This window comes from Macrobrachium rosenbergii, chromosome 41 (genome assembly GCF_040412425.1).
Source record: "Macrobrachium rosenbergii isolate ZJJX-2024 chromosome 41, ASM4041242v1, whole genome shotgun sequence".
In the NCBI taxonomy this organism is placed as follows: Eukaryota; Metazoa; Arthropoda; class Malacostraca; order Decapoda; family Palaemonidae; genus Macrobrachium; species Macrobrachium rosenbergii.
Genome location: NC_089781.1, coordinates 91,855,488 through 91,874,109, shown reverse-complemented (window position 1 = coordinate 91,874,109; position 18,622 = coordinate 91,855,488). Strand labels below are relative to the sequence as shown.

The following is an 18,622-nucleotide window of genomic DNA, read 5'->3' as shown; positions in this document are numbered from 1 at the left end:
GGGGATTATGGTATATACCCATGTCTGTTTACATACCCATAGATACAGTATAGATACATATATTACATAACAAACTGACAAGTTTCACTCACCTGAAGGGCGGTTCAAAAGTGGTGGTATTGGCCATGTTCTTCCAACCGTCAGGAGTGAGGATGCTGCCCTTGGTGACGACACACACAGGAGACATGAGAGGAGTACCGCCATGTTGCAGGCCTATGTAGGAAACGCATAAATATAGACATCAGGCTACTGGAGAGACATAGGAGAAACATCCTGAGTTTTTACATGAGTCTGAAAAGTTTCGCGGACAAACTACTTGATTTATTCTGTCTGAGATATTTTCTGGATCTAGAATCAACTTGCAGATCTGTTTGGAGCGTTTTACGGATCTAGAATAACCATGCCAAAAAATTCCTGAGTCATTTTATGGATCTGGAAATTTACATGCAAGAAGCACTTGACTTACTTCAAACATCTGGAATGCAAAAACAAAACCGCGCCTAATTAAACTTATGGATTCACGCTGGGGATTTGAGATCTCACAAAGAGTGACAGTAATTGTGTAAACAAAGGTATGGCTCGTTTTCTGGAATATTTTAGCACCTTTCCGCCAAACTTTGCAACGAGTAGCCACTGCAAGGGGCACGGTAACAGGGGATACCAATATTAACTTGTGGTTGACACTTCCTTCCAGTTAAAGGTAAGGTACATTCAAAGAATTCCTTGAGGTATGCAGTCATTCTGCTTGGATGAATCAGACCCACTGCCTAATTCTAGATAAGACTTATCAACAATCATGAGCTCTTAATTATATCCTTTAAGTTATAGTCATTTCTTCTCTATTCTGACCTTTCCACCAGTCACACATGATATTCTATTATTCTGTTCTATTTGCCAATTAAGTTAAAGGTATTTTGACTGGTTTCATAAATATAAGAGTTTATTATTATGAATGGTAATAACAGGAACTATATATTTAACCAAACTGAAAAATCTAGATTTCAGCACCTTAGCAACGCTAACACTAGCATTATGACTGAAAATTTATCATAAACCAACTCCAGCAATAAAGGCATAAGACTCTATATAAAGTTTATTATAGAGTTAAAAATTTAACTCTATAACCTTATAATTCAAAGTTGGTTTTAAAATTATAAATTAACAAAGAGATTATACATACATACATACGTACATACATACATACATACATACATATATATATATATATATATATATATATATATATATATAAAATCTATCTGTATATATATACATACATACATGCACATATATAAGTATGTATACAAACCTAGTAGCGCTACTTCAGCCGTGGGGTGGACCAACTGATGTTTGAGAGGCATGAAGACGTAAGGAATTTTCTCTGCTCCCGTGCTGCTTACGAAATCGGCCAAGATACACTCTGCAATGTAAAATAAGTATATGAGTAACTTGTCGCATATTTTTGTATTCCTGTCTCTTCTCTTTTTTTATTAGTTGCTGTTGGTCATGTCTTTTTCCTTGAGTTCATTGCTAGAAAGCTAAGAACAGTAGAGTTAATTTGACATCTAGATAGTTTTTCACTTCCACTGAATATATTTTGATTTTCCTATTTTATTTCCCCATCTTTACTTTTTTAATTGCTTTTAATCGTTTTTGTTACTTTTTGAGCTGGTGCATTTCCACGTGATTAGATTTGCATACTAATAGTATTGGTGACAATGTTATTTCAAGGTTTTTTAGGTAATTTAACGGCATTTTCTTTGAATATCTTGAGAATGACTCTAGAAAGAGTCGAAACGTTGCTGTAATGAAAATGTTACCGTGTCAAGTTTATTGCCTTGATAATAATAATAATAATAATAATAATAATAATAATAATAATAATAATAATAATAATAATAATAATAATAATAACAATAACATACAAGCTTCGCTCAATGGAAAGAGGAACATATTTTCAAATCACATCAGCCTGAAAGAAGGCAGCGTGGAGTAGTGCCCGAAGATATGTAATCAAGTCTATAGGCCGAGAGCATAGTGGCAAACATTTTTATATGGCATCCCCAGGAGGTATTACGGGGCATGGTGTTTACTTTCCTCAAATGCCCGAAGGTATAGCGGAAAGTGTCTAGAAGGAATGACGTTGATGGCATTCATGATTCCCTTGTCAACAAGTGTTTTGTTCTGAGGTACTGTGATGTACTGTCACCTGAGGTGATATCACTACTTCTTCACAGAACTGCCTTCCAGCGGATGTTTCAACCGACTGTGGTATTTCAGGAGCGACTTTTGTTATCAGTCAAGAAATCCTGACAAACACACACATAAGCGCAATCACGCTTATTTTATTATTATTTTTTTTTTAGATGTTCACAGGGGGTACATCTACATTCACTCATATTTTTGAGGAGATTTCCCATTTTTGTTAAGTCTAGAAAATCCTAAGAGAGAGAGAGAGAGAGAGAGAGAGAGAGAGAGAGAGAGATTCACAGGGGGTACTAAAAATTCATTGAAGTTTTCAAGAGAATTTTTTAGTCTAGAAAATCCCGAGAGAGAGAGAGAGAGAGAGAGAGAGAGAGAGAGAGAGAGAGAGAGAGAGAGAGAGAGAGAGAGAGAGAGAGAGAAAGTTTTTCGAGATATTCACGGGGCCTACTCCTAGAGTCACTGAGAGAGATGTTATAAAAAAAACACGCAAACATCTTAGAAGCACATCTAAACATTTTAACCACCTACGTGAAAGAACAGGCTCACACCAATGAATTCAGTTAATATGTCAACGCTGTTTTTCATTACACCAACACCTTTTCAAACACGCCCGAGGTCTTCTCGACTAATTAAGTCAACTCGGACGAAAACGGTCGTCTTCACTGACCCAGACGGTTAAGGTCGTTCGTAACTGCCGATTCAAAGGGAATACGAAGACCTAGAGAACGAAGATTTAAAGTATCAGAGCCAACAAGTCACTATTCTATGTCTTAAGTCACGTACTATTGATCGCTACCGAATAACCTCCTGTGGGAGACGGAACTCACATAGGACTCGAGATGTACAAGACCCCTTGGGAAAGACTCCTTATCCTTACCTCAGGATATGCGTCCCCAGCAATTAATTGCTGCCTTTTCCCTCTTGCCATGCACGTCACACGCCAAAATCGTAAAAATTAGTCAGGCATATAATCTCGCGTCCTTAGGCAACGTCTCCCACACACCTGAGAGATTATCTGATATTCCGAGGGGTACTCTCTATTTCACGGTTGAATAACTATAAAAGACTTGCTCTCTTGAATATAGATTTCCTTCGCAGATGAGGTAGGTTTCGTCCCCCTTGCAGTTGGCGAAGGTTTCAGAGGGTCGGTTGGTCGAGGATTTTAATTGTTTTACTGAGGCTCTTCAGGTTGACTGATGTTTCTGTTTGCTGACACGTTTCCCACAGTTGAGGAATATTTGCAACAAGTTTTCCGAGGATTCTGACAGTTGGCAAAGGCTTCTAACAGTTTCGCCAATGGCTGAACTTGGTTTATGACAGTTCTGACATGGGTGACCTTGGTTTATGACAGTTTTGACAATGGCTGACTTTGGTTTCTAAGTTTTGCCTATGGCTGACCTTGGTTTCTAACAGCACTGCCATTGGTGACCTAGGAAGCTGACAACTTTGCCAATGGTTGACCTAGGTTGCTGACAGTTTTGCCAATGGTTAACCTTGGTTTCTAACAGTATTGCCATTGGCTGACATTGGTTTCTAACAGTTCTGCCAATGGCTGACCTTGGTTTCTGACAGTTGGGGCAATGGTTGACCTTGTTTCCTGACAGTTCTAACATTGGCTGACTTTGGTTTCTGACAATCTTGCCAATGGCTGGCCTAAGTTCTAATAGGTTTGTCAGTGGTTGATCTTAGCTTCTAATAGTTTTTCCAGTGGTTGACCTCGGCGTCTGATAATTATGCCAGTGGTTGACCTAGGCTTCTAACAGCTATTCCAACTTTTGACCAAATTTTCTAACAAGTTTCCAAAGGCTGACAATGGTTTTTAGCAGTTGATAAATGATTCTAACGGTTAGTCAAGGTTTCCTGCGTATTAGCTAAAGGTTAACCAAGATTCATAACAGTTAAGAAAAGTTACTAGCAGCTGGCTGAGGCTTCTAACAGCCGTGTAACGATCACAAGGGCGTCCCAGAACCCCGTCATGATTGCCTAATGAACCAATACCTTGATTCCCTTTAGGCTGGCGCGAGGCCGAGTAATTTGGGTGTAATTACTGATATTTCACGGTCTGTTGTATAGACGTCTACTGTCATGGCGTTTATTTACCTCAATTAGCGATGACAGTCATCCGACTTTCTACCGCAGGTCATGATTACTTTAAAATTTTTTTATTTAGTTAACAAGGAGATTCATACCCACTCTCTCTTTCTCTCCATTACTAATTTAATACACATCATGTCTGGGGGTGCGTGTGTGCTTGTAGGGCTACGTAACATTTACATGGCTAAAGGCGAGTTATGTACGCATGCGCGTATTTTCAAATGTACCCTGGCTTAAAGAATGATTCCTTCTTTGTAGAATCTGCTCAAAAAATTAGTTGCTTTTTGTAAGAATGGCAAGGCGAGTTGCGCAGACTCATAAAATATTCTATTCATTTAAGCCTTTTAAGATATATATATATATATATATATATATATATATATATATATATATATATATATATATATATATATATATATATATATATATATGTGTGTGTGTGTGTGTGTGTGTGTGTGTGTGTGGAGAGAGGAGGAGGAGGAGGAGGAGAGAGAGGAGAAGCGTGAGGGGGCAATCATTGGCACCAGCGCCGACCCATAACACTCATCTTCGATATGATAATTGTTGTAGGATGAGGCGGGGATCCTTCGTGTTCCTAGCGGGGATTGAAAGGGCTCACACTGCGGAGGGCAAGGACCTGCGTATGCGTGTGTGTGCGTGTGTGTGCCCAACACATCCTTCAGTCCCTGCCAAGCTTTTCCTGGGTTCCTTAGTTCGTCGGCCGCATCCTTTGTCAGTTTATATGCTTCGTTGTTTGATCCGTATTATGTCGAAGTATAGTTACGTTTTCAGAAAAGGATATGTAAAGCGTTGATGTCTATATTATATTTAATTATATTATATTGTATTATTATATTATTTGTCTCTTATGGATTTAACTGAAGTTTTATGAAACGAAAACGTTTATTGAAATGACACATTTTCGAAACCGATGATCAACGTACTTGTGTCATGTCAGGTCGCAGAATCAAATGAGTCAATAATTTTCTTTCTCGTCTATATCTACTCTCTTCATTTTTCTACAAATACTTATTGTTATTTTAGCAGACATGCTTATCACTGTAAAAAGTTGATAGGTAGCCTATATGCTAACTTTATACATGATATATATTATATTATCTCCTGCTTCTTTCCTATATATTCTTATTTATTTTTGAGAAGGCTTAGTACGGAATGTTTTGTGAAATTACTAATTGTACAAGATGCGTCTTCAAAAAATTACTTTTTTAAAATCTTTTTCCAAGTTACCTCATCATTTGGGGAACATTAGGTTAAGGCAAACATTTCCAGAGTACATTATGATAAATATAAAGAAAATACAGACGTCAATTAACAGGAAATACCTATATGGACCACTGCCCACAAAATATTAATCTAGGTAAGAAGCGAGACAGAAAAAAAATATACGACTTAAAACATAGATATCTGTCATCTCTCGGGTAAAAAGTAGCCAACACCAACGTTTCTTCTGCAGGGAAAGAAAAACATTTATCAAAAATATTCCTTTTCAACTGTAACCAGAGAGACCTTACGTGGAGAGAACAGGTAATATTTCGTTTTAATTCAAGAGACTCTAGAACGTTTAAGTACATAACAAGAGTGCATTTTGTTTCTTAAAAGTAGGGACGGAGATTTCAACGGATTTCAGGGGGAAATTTTTGAAAGATTACTTTATCTATCGAAAGAGTGTAATGACGACGAACATCAAGGGTTGCTGAAACCGATCGTTGTGGGTAGATAAATGAGGGTTTCCTCGATTTTTGGAGCAAGAAATATAGGAAAATAAAAAGAGACGTCCAGACGCTTGAGTGAATCAGATTATGGCAGCCACCCCCCGACTCTCTCTCTCTCTCTCTCTCTCTCTCTCTCTCTCTTCTCGATCTTAAAGTAACACCGAAGTATTTTTTCAATATATATTCTAAATAAAGAAATAAACATGGAACCATTCTTCAAATACTTCTATTGGCATCAGTCTGTCTGTCTGTCCCGTTCACGTCTTTTGCCTGATATTCTCTCATTAGTTTCAGGTGATGGTGAGAACCTATGAACATCAGATTCAAATTTTGGGACTTGACAAAATGAGAGAGAGAGAGAGAGAGAGAGAGAGAGAGATTAGAAGGCACTACGCAAAAGAAATGATGATAGCTTTACCTCATAGGGTCAAATACACAAATAGGTAACAAGCAAAAATGAATATGCAGATAACTATGTATTAAGAATAAAAAAAAACATAAACAAATAAACAGATAAACGAGTAGAGAAACCAAAAGATAAACACCAGCCTTTTAAAACTCCGGAGCTCATCGCAAACGCCTACATTAAAGAATTCATTAAAAAAAAAATTCCGTTTAAATATCCTCACTTAACGCAAGGTTGAAGAAGCTGACTTATCCCGAGGATACGCGTGAACTCGACAAGAGGTTGATACGGTATGCAACTGACGCAAGAGAGAGAGAGAGAGAGAGAGAGAGAGAGAGAGAGAGAGAGAGAGAGAGAGAGATGAATGGTTCCATCCCAGTGGGGGCGAGGAATTACGGTGTCGAAAACCTGCTGTTGTTATACATACAGTATATATATATATATATATATATATATATATATATATATATATATATATATATATATATATATATATATACATATATATATATATATATATATATATATCTATATATATATATATATATATATATATATATATATATATATATATATATATATATATATATATATATATATATATATAATATATATATATATATATATATCTACATATATACAAATATATATAAATATACATATATATATACATATATATATATATATATATATATATATATATATATATATATATATATATATATATATATATATATATATATATATTTATATCGACATACACACACATATTGGTCGAGATCGAACCCTAAACTTGTCGGTCGTGAGCCTCAGTTGCTACAACTGTGCTACAACGGTCAAGAGAGAGAGAGAGAGAGAGAGAGAGAGAGAGAGAGAGAGAGAGAGAATACGGTAACTACTTGTACGTCGTATAAGACAGAAATATTCGAAAGAATTAGCCAATAATACAATGAAAGAAACGCAGAAAATTAAAAAGTCAATAACAGAAATGAGAGAGAGAGAGAGAGAGAGAGAGAGAGAGAGAGAGAGAGAGAGAGAGAGTTTTAAAAAAGCAAGAACAAGGTAGCTACGGGTACGCCATATAAAAGAATGAGAGAATTAACCAAAAATACCCGAGAAGAAACGCAGAAAATAAACAGCCAATACTACAAATATAAAGAGAGAGAGAGAGAGAGAGAGAGAGAGAGAGAGAGAGAGAGAGAGAGAGAGAGGAGAGACTACACGTATGGCATATGAAAAAATTGGAAGAATTACCAACTATATACAGGATGAAACGTTGAAACCAGTCACCAATACAAATGGAGAAGAGAGAGAGAGAGAGAGAGAGAGAGAGAGAGAGAGAGGAGGAGGGCGGAAGGGCGGGGGGAGTTGGGGGGAAGCACTGCGTAGGCGTCGTTCTGCGCCTCCGGAAAACACCTGGGCGATGGCGTCAAATACTTCGGTATCGGCCAAAAGTGAAGATCACCAACGATATTTCTTTGACCTTGTGTGAGGTCTGCCTGCTGATGACTCAAGTAGGACAGGTGTGGTATGCTGCGTCTTCCTTTAACCTTCTCCGTCTCTTCTTAACCGTCAGGAGGTGGTCAGTTAATATTTATTCAGATTACTAAAAGAATTTTTTTGAACTGAGTTGAATATAGCATTTAGTCCGAAGGCCAAGCACTGGGACCTATCAGGCCATTCAGCGCTGAAACGGAAATTGACAGCAAAAGTTTGAAAGGTGTAACAGGAGGAAAACCTCAAAGCAGTTGCACTATGTTAGGAGAAGCTGGAAAGTAAGATGGAAGAAAGAGAATATGAAAGGAAATACAGTAAAAGGAACGAAAGAGGTTGCAGTTAGGGGCCGAAGGCACGCTGCAAAGAACCTTAAGTAATGCCTACAGTGCACCGCCTGAGGTGCACTGACGGCTCTACCAATCTACGGGAAGAGAACTGTTTTAGCTAGATAGTTGCTCGTATAGTGAAAAACATCTCTATAAGTTAAAGTAAAATGAAAATATTGGTTCAGGAATTTGTCAAATTGCTTCCCGCGACAGAGGAGATGGTCAGCTAATATCTATTCAAGTTACTAAAAGGATTTGTTCTGACTTGGTAGTTAGTTGGACATAGAGCAAAAGATATCTTTGTCACTTAAAATAAAACGAAAATATTTGTTCAAGAATTTGCAAAGCTGTTACGCGTGGCGAGATGGTCAGTTAGTATCTGTTAAGGTTACTATAAGAATTTTTTTTACTAGATATCAGTTGACCATGTAGCGAAAGATCCCTTTGTCACTTAAAGCAAAATGAAAATATTGCTTCAAGAGTCTGTCAAATGGTTATAATTATCGAAAATCTTTCTGGTGTCACATGTCAAAATGTTAAAAGATGAGGTTTTGGCTGAAACTAAAACCTCAACAAGGCCTTTCTGATTAAATGAAGTCTTGGACAGGTTTCAAGATAAAAAAAAAAAAATACGACACCCCTTTCCAGGGAATTTACCAGATTTTCTGAAATCATGAGAAATCACAACTTAAAAATCAGTCTTTCTATTCCTTTGTTAATGATGATAATATTACGAGCCTTCCAGATGATTTTCCCTGCGTTAAAACCAACTGTTAGGTGGCAACGGATCCTACGAATTCAATTGCACAAAGAATCCTGCAGCTAGGATGAAGAAATCCCGAAGGTTAAGGACCTGTATGACCACGAGGAAGGAGGAGAAGAAGAAGCAGAGGGAGGAGGAGGAGGAGGAATCAGAACGGTTTCGAGAGAGCGGAACTTGTCCCTCCGTAGGGCAATTATTATGATGATACCCTATCGCGCCCCCTACTTCGAAGTGCCCAAACACTTACCACTTTTTAAAGGGCTTCCTAAGCTTTACATTTATCCTCCTCCTCCTCCTACTACTACTTTCGTCTTCTTTTACATCTGGTTATACTGATCTTACGTTTTACACATCTTTTTATTTTCTTCTTTTTATCTAATTTTTTTACTCCTTCCTAGACTGCTCCACTTTGCCTTCCTACTTTCATCTTCGCTTTCTGACACTGGACTTCTTCTTCTTCTTCTTCTTCTTCTTCTTCTTCTTCTTCTTCTTCTTCTTCTTAAACTGATCTTCTACCCCTTCCTACACTTATTTTCTTCTTCATGTGCTGGTCTTTCACTTCCTACACTGATCTTTATTTATCTATCGTCTATCGTCTTCCCCTCCTAAACTGATCTTTTTCCTATACTGATCACCTTCCCTGTTTTTCAACTTATGATCTTTCCTTTCCTACACTGATTTCTTTCTTCATACACTGATCTTCTTCCCCCTTTGTACACTTATCTTCTTCCTCATACACCGGTCTTCAATCAATCACTTCCTACTCAGACCTATTTCTGGAAACACTAATTTTTCATTTCCTCATCGCTTAGTCATTCTTATTCTTAAGCTGATTTTCTCTTACTTCATTCTACCAACAAACTTACTTTAACGCCTTCTTATTCCTCAGTGACCCTTCTTCCTTACTCCCTGTTCTTGTCAACATCCTCTTTCTACTTATTCTACTTACACTAAACTTATCTAGGCTGCTAACAGCTGCTGAGACTATTATTTCGAGACAAAAGAAGGCGCGAAAGGCTAGTAGGAACGAACGAAATTCCAAGTCAGACAATTCCAGATTCCTGAATATCAACTACATATGTGATAGTTATGACGGTGGTAGAAGTAGTATTAGTAGCAGCATCCATCAGTAGTAATGGCAGTAGTAGCTGTATTAGTAGTAACTGTTCCCGAAATACTACAATTCTGCTTTCGATGAATGCAGCTGTACTCTTCTGGAATGTAATTTGGAACGTAAGGTCATGTAAGGTCATTAAACATTCAAAGTCTCTACAGAATATTTCAGTTCTATAAAACAAAAGAAAGTGAGATTTGGTAAAAGAGAGAGACAGAGACAGACAAAAACAACTACAGAGAGAGAGAGAGAGAGAGAGAGAGAGAGAGAGAGAGAGAGAGAGAGAGAGAGAGAGAGAGAGAGAGAGATGTGGCTTCACAAAAGAAAAAGGTTTAGTAAAAGAGAGAGACAAAGACAAAAAAAAAAAGCTACAGAGCGAGAAAACCGTTAGAGAGAGAGAGAGAGAGAGAGAGAGAGAGAGAGAGAGAGAGAGAGAGAGAGAGAGAGAGAGAGAATGCTCAAGCGTATAAAAATCCGTAACGAGATTTTCCTCCAGTTAGCCCAGATGCCCTTGGGAACAAGTAGAGCGAAAAAATGTAGGTAATATTGTTATTAACTAGTTTCTTCTGAAACACCTATAAGTACTCTCACTTCTTTTCTCTTCTGTGTTCATTTGCGGAATAATTAATTTTATGCTTCTGTGAGTCACGTTTAAAATGACTGAATGCTGATATGACCAGGTATTCCATTGTAAAGAGACGCTTTTTTTTTTTTTAGAGGAGTTACCTACGAAGTTAACTTTACTGTGGTATGATGTTTTAACTGTGATGTTTCGGGTGTTGAAATCAGGTTGTTAAGGAATGATGTCTAAAATAGTTCAAGTTTATTAGCTCATTAATGATTGGTGCTTAAATTAATTTACAAAGATTAAGCTGAATGAGTTTAATGTGAGCTGATACCCAAATTTGCTTATAAAGTGAAAATCCTGTTCAAAATTGTTTATAACGTAAAGATATGTTCAAAATAGTTTACAATGTAAAGATGATTTCGAAAATTGTCTATAATGTAATGACGATTTCCAAAATTGTCTATAATGTAAAGATGATTTCAAAAATCTTTTACAATGTAACGGTAATTTCTAAAATAGTTTAACAAGATGTCATGAACAAATCTGTTCATCATGGAAAGATGTTTATATCTGTTACTGAACAACATTATATGACGTTGCAATAGCTATTGTTGGTATTTTCGTGGTGAAGAAACAGAGTCGAGTATGGATGCCCAAATCAAGTTCGGTTACTGCAAGAAAATAACAATCCCTCCTACTAGAAACGAACGGAAACGGGAAACACCGAGGAAGCAAGAGAATTCCTCAATCTTTATTATTCTTATACAAATCTTCATGTTTGATAAAATCATCAACAAAATAAGGTCCATCGTTTACCATTCTCTCTAGCAGATCTCTGGCCTCGTTGTGGTCCACTATCAGCTCTAATAAAAAGGTTTTTGAGGCACAAGAAGCATTAATTTAACACTGAATCCTTCCTTTCCATCCTGGATTACTGCCTATTTGGAAGGTCAGTATGGAAAAGAAAACATGAAAATTCAAATCGGTCATAATTCCGAAGAGGAATAATCATTATATCTGATTATTGAATGAAATAAACTATTAAGAGAGATAACGACCAATTATCCCCATCAGCGAAAAAGGGAAAGAAAAATATCTTAAAGAAAAAGACTCTCCTGTTATCTATCGTACAGACGTGTATTTTCCAAAGGTGCTGCATTAAGCGTAGCTGTTACAATACCCTTTCCAAACGCCTAGATTTTATAATATTCTCTACCAATCTGCCGAATAAAACTACGCATTGACGTTATTTATATATCCATCACGTTCCATATTTTCGTGATTCAGTTATGTATGTATGTATGTATGTATGTATGTATGTATGTATGTATGTATGTATGTATGTATGTATGTATGTATATATATATATATATATATATATATATATATATATACATACATATACATATACATATATATATATATATATATATATATATATATATATATATATATATATATATATATATATATATATATATATATATAATTCTCCTCTAGGTTTTCAAGAACTGGTTTTAACCTAATGAATTATCGATCAATTATCCTTCGTTTACATAAATTATTTCTCTGACCGTCCGTCTGTCGCAGCACCTACGCGCCTCCCAAGCTGAAACTTTTATTAGTACAAAAAAATGTAACATGACGTTAATGTCTGACCTTAAAAAGCTTGATACTAATTAGGTTTAGCCTTTAGCCAGTCGAGGTGAGGGGAGATTTGTGGAAGATAATGCACAGGAAAGACATGAGAGGACGAATCTCACAGAGGTCCTGCTTTGGAGGTGATGATGATGATGATGATGATGATGATGATGATGATGGTGATGGTGGTGAGAATGATGAGATAGTGGTGATGACGAGACAGTGGTGATGATGATGAGATGATGATGATGGTGATGGTGATGATGATGAGATGGTGATGGGATGATGTTGATGAGATGGCGATGAGAAGATGATGATGGTGATGCGATGATGGTGAGACAGTGATAATGAGGGGATGATGATGATGATGATGATGATATGGTGATGAGATGATGATGATGATGATGATGATATGGTATGAGATGATGATGATGATGATCATGATGAGAGTGTACTCACACTCAAAAGTGATGGCAATATAAAGAAGGTTTGAGACGAAGGCTATAATAGTGATGATGATGATTACGATGATGATGAGACTGTACACATACCGACCAAAATAACGGCAATATGAAAGAGGATTGAGACGGCAAGTCCCGACCCTAAGGACGTTACGTACCGTCCCGAAGATCGGGCAAAGGCACAGTCACTTAAACTTACATAAAGAAGGGCCAATGGTTCCTTAGATATCACACAGCGAGTTACATACAGGTTAAACAAATGGACACATGCTGTGTTTCGTAAAATCGACAAGGCATTCAGGTTTGCATCGCGGGAAGAGAGAGAGAGAGAGAGAGAGAGAGAGAGAGAGAGAGAGAGAGAGATGGTGGGAATACAGAAGAGAAGATCAGAGGACAATACACATATGCACAAACATTCCAACATACACTTACATGATTGCATCCACAGCAGAAAATAATTACAAGGCTGTGAAATGTATTAACAAGTACATAAATGCAGAGAACTTTAAAAGCAAAAAACAAGTAAATAAAATTAAGTTTTTTATGATTAACTAAGGCAAATCTCACCACCACTCTTAACTAGCTTTTAACACAGGTAACTAAGACATTCTACTCCAGTCTTAACGACAAGTCTTCTGCCTAGAAATTTGTCCCCACGAAGCATCTGGCATGAGAAGAATAACGCTAGGATTCATGAATATTCATATGACGCAAAGACCAGAAGGCAGTGAGGTTTTGTGATATCGTCAGAACACTTGAATTCTGTCAGAGAGAACAGCAGCACATTCTTTGCTATTGAAGACATCGTAATTATAAGATTTTGTCTGAGAGTAACAGATTTTTTTTTTTTGCTATTTTAAGACAGTAATCATTAGACTGTTCCCTTTTCCTTATCGTTCTTTCTATTTGTCTCTTTTTCATTCACATATACATTTAGTTTACTAGTTCATTTATTTGATATTTTTATTAGATTTTCTTTATCCACTTAATTACAGGCATTCTGCGGAAGCCTGCAGACAAAGTTAATATGACTTTTTGTTTGTAATATATGAATCAGCTTAAATTTAACATGAATATGACGAAAACAGTATCAATAACAAATAATTGCAAAGACATTTAAATGTTTCTGCTATCCTCTGAAGTACGCACATTAGAAACAAGACGAGTAAACACATCAGGTTTGCCGCGTTCATCAATGTCAGACGAAGAACAGAAAACAGCTTTTTTCTTTCCTTAAGATAAAACTAAAAACGTCCCCTCCTTTTCAAGTCAGGTATTATAGCGGGCTTCACCAACACCACCACCTCCACCGCCCCCACCAATCTCCATCCGTCCGTTCATCCATCACTAAGCATATTTTCATCCAGCATAAGTAATGACACGTGAATAATAAGGATTATGTCTATCTCCCACCCTCCACCCCCTCCCCCGACAAACCACTCTCTTTCTGTACTCTCGTCACGGGCGATATTGAGGGCTCGAAACTGGGCCGAGGACAGTGTGACTCTTTTGACGTAAGAAGGGCATTAAATACTTGGACATAAGTCGAATGTAGTGGGTCGAAGCCGGCCCGGGAACGGGGAGGGGGATGACAGACGTAAACATCGGTTCTCCGTCAAAATTACTATATATATCATCTTATCATTATTGAAAATGTGAGTACTTTGGCCAGGCAAGAACCAAACTAACTCTCTCTCTCTCTCTCTCTCTCTCTCTCTCTCTCTCTCTCTCTCTCTCTCTCTCTCACACACACACACACATATATATATATATAATATATATATGTATATATATATATATATATATATATATATATATATATATATATATATATATATATATATATATATATATATATATATATATATATATTTCTGACTCACAGCGGTTGGCAGCGGTCTTGTCTTTCAACTGAAAGACCTGGGTTCGATCCTGATGTGAGTCAGAAATTTATTTCTGTTCCACACGTGATTGTGTGTTGATTAGTTCTATACATATATATACAGTATATATATATATACATATATATATGTATACATATATATGCATATATATATACATATATATGCATATAATATATATATTATATATATAATATACATACAGTATATATATATATAAAATAAAAAAAATAAAAACTTCGAAAGTAATACTTGAACTAAAATAAAACAAATAGGAAAAATATAATACCAACATGTGTCATAAGATCTTGTGGGACTCTCTCTCTCTCTCAACCATGCGATAACGGGTGTTAAGATTTTTCCCTGCGGGGATAACTATATATAACGTCTTCTTGTATTTTAAAACTACGCGCCAGATCACATTCTCGCCTAATATTTAATTTATCTTGGCTTCCTTTATTAAAACTGTCTTTTTCAAAAGAAATTTAAATTTTTAAAGTTTTTAGTTCAATAATAATAATAATAATAATAATAATAATAATAATAATAATAATAATAATAAAATTGCAATGTATATCATAGATTTTTAGTCTACGTAACATCCCTAAGGTCAGGGACTTGACCCAATGGTACCCTCCTAGTTTATATTCTATTTCTGACGGCGTGGGAACACTATTATTATTATTATTATTATTATTATTATTATTATTATTATTATTATTATATCATTATTATTTCGGTAGATGAAACCTATTCACATGGAACATGCGCACCAAAGGGGCCACTGACTTGAAATTCAGGCTTCCAAAGAATGTTGGTTTCAACCTCCCACCGCAGACCCCACACTGCGGCAGTAACCGATCATGATACAGAGCCAGTTATTTTTTCATCGCCCTGGGGGAGGCGCGAACTCGCGACATCTGAGCGGCATGTCACGACACTAGCGACCACTCCAGTGACTAGGAATAAGAGTAATAATATTAATAATTTGTGAAATGATTTCGTTATAAATATTTTAATTAGGACACACACAGATACATATTATATGTATGTGTATACGTATATATATATATATATATATATATATATATATATATATATATATATATATATATATATATATATATATACATATACTCGTATATATATATATATACATATATATAAATTACCACATAAAGAACTGGAGAAACCTAGTCAGCATACAGATTCCAGTCCATTGGACAAGGCAATTATGCCTTGACTGGGTGAGAGAGAGAATGACAGCAGAAAGAGAGATGGACTTCTGATAAACAAGAAGCGTCCTCTTTAGCCAAACTTCTGAAACAGAGCGAGGAAAGAAGCACATAAGACTTCAGTGGCTCTGAAATTATTTCCGTGCGAACAGCAACAAAAATCCAAGATTCCGACTGAGTCTGTGACACAGACTTCAGGACAATGGTATTGAGTCTGTAACTAAGACTTTGAGATCACGGTACAAAAAAAAAAAAAAAAAAAAAAAAAGAGCCGCATGCTACTGGATCATGGTACATGATCTGTGACACACAGACTTCAGGATAATGGTATTAAGTCTATGACACAGACTTGGAGATTATGGTACAAAAAGTGGGTCGCATACTGCTGGATCATGGTACATAATCTGTGACACATACTTTGGGGTAATGGTACGACCAACGGTACTGGGAGAATAGGGCTGCAGTCATGAAGGCACATTATCCTTGATAATATGGTAAAATAAAATCACCACTAGCCATAAAAATCTTATGTAGATAAAATCTTCATTTTTCTTTCAAGTTGTGTGGAGAAAATAGGTGTTCAGCACTGCAGTAAAAGCTTCCAGCTTCCAGCACTAATTCAATAAGAAAGAAATCCCACAATCAATACTCCTTTGCTTCTAAGTTATATTGTCTATAATACTTTTGATTTTTTCTTAATTCGTCTTGTCCTCAATTTAAAAATTCAAGATAAGTGGTTGTCTGGTATATCGAGTAACGTTTGTCTGATAGAAAAATTGGGTGTTACAAAAACAAAGGTCAAATATGCTTGATTATAATAGTACCAATGCCAGCTCTTCTTGACCTGCTAGGCTGAATTTCTTCTAACATTGCCTGAAAGAGAGGCCCTCCAGTAGTTGAAGAAATAGCATGGCTGTGTCCATCTGCAAGATATGTGGGTACGTTCTGGAGAGAGAGAGAGAGAGAGAGAGAGAGAGAGAGAGAGAGAGAGAGAGAGAGAAATAACATTTTGTAACACGAAATTCAAAAGTAGTTAGTCACAATTGCCATTTGGTAATAGGGAGACATTCATTTCTGGAATTCGTCCAATGCCACAGTGTTTCCAGTGTTGAGACTGGCACTGAATTCTTTACGGTACGAAAAGAAAGAAAACAAAGCCCTGTCTACCTATTTATCTATCTGCCTATCTGTCTATTTATCCATCCTTGATATGTGCTGATCTGGAATCTAATTAGTAAAAGATTGAAACATATCCCATAAAATCCAACCTATATTTTCGGCGCCAATATAAACCAAGCAATCAACCTTAATAGTTTCCTGAAGTATTTCCTGCAACTCTCTCTCTCTCTCTCTCTCTCTCTCTCTCTCTCTCTCTCTATTTACGTTTTATTGCAGGTGCTGCTGACATTGTCCCAGCGCCGTGCCAACACCGATAACGGCTGTTCAGAATGTGCGAGGGTAAGAGAATGAGGTGATTAAGAAGTCTAAAAACAAGATGGAGGAGGAGGAGGAGGAGGAGGAGGAGGAGGAGGAGGAGGAGGAGGAGGAGGAGGAGGATAACAAGGGGGTTAAGAGGGAGGGAGATGAAGTAGGAATCCGGTCGCTCTGATTGGTTACCAGTCGACGCCGCCGCTTCAGGAGTATATAAACAGTAAGTATCCTGAGGGGAAGAGGAGGCTCCCTCGTGAGGTCATGGAAGGATACTTGTCCCTCCTCAGGCACTGCCTGGGACCCCTCCCCCTCCCTCCCCTTCCCTTCATCCTCCGCATCTTCCTCCTCCTCCACCTCCCCTCCTTTCTCTCCTCTATCCCCAAATGATCTCCATTCGGTGCTGACAATACGTAGGTACGAGAGTACCTGTCATCTATTATCTGTCAGTACTTGGCAGGAGTAATGACTGGGACGCCCGAAGCTTCTCTCTATAATTTGCCGGTCATAACGCTGACGTCAGAGAGGTCTTAGAAGCACTGGAGCCTCAAGAGCGCGCTAGATGACTTCACGTGTCTTTGATGAACTGGGAGGCACTCACGAATCTCGAAGATTCTAGTCCTTTTAGACTAGAGAAGTAGATAGTTTTTGGTGAAATTGAGGTACAGCTGTACAGACCTTAATCATTCTGCTTCTGAGAGACGAACAAGTCCACAGGAAATGCCTCGTTTCATTGTTAACTTAACGAGATGCTGGTGAGCAGCTTTAGTTACGATCCAGCTGCAGAACTCGCAAGCCTCAGTCCAGATGCATCAGAACGCAGAGACAAAAGAGGACACAGGAAGTAAAAACTGAGATTTCAAACGAGAATTACCTGTTACAAGTACCCAAGGGGTCTTAACACAATCCAAACCAGAGTAGCACAGTAGGAAAGACTAGGCCAAAGCGCACAACTCGCTCAACTGAGTCAAGCATTTCTCAAACAGTACGTCACTTTTATGCAGATTCTTCATTTTTTCGAAAACACTTTGCAGGCTTTGTATGACCTCCAGATGACAGGTATATATATATATATATATATATATATATATATATATATATATATATATATATATATATATATATATATATATATATATATATATATATATATATATATATATATAAACGAAACAGTCTGACATCAGAATCCGTTACAATGCAAGTTTCACAATGTTCATTTTCTACGAAATATATACAGTATACTATAT

General features: G+C 36.9%; 1 protein-coding gene across 2 annotated transcripts in view; it reads right to left on the bottom strand.

Annotated features, from left to right (window-relative positions):
- The window catches only part of sha (shavenoid), a 174,206-nt gene that overhangs the window by 9,504 nt on the left and 146,080 nt on the right, over positions 1 to 18,622 (bottom strand). For both annotated transcript variants that reach the window (XM_067084658.1, XM_067084660.1), the window contains exons 5-6: positions 1,310 to 1,420; positions 93 to 213 (exon numbers count right to left, since the gene is read on the bottom strand). In XM_067084658.1, coding sequence (XP_066940759.1) covers positions 93 to 213; positions 1,310 to 1,420 — 232 coding nt within the window. The remainder of the gene's footprint in view (positions 1 to 92; positions 214 to 1,309; positions 1,421 to 18,622) is intronic.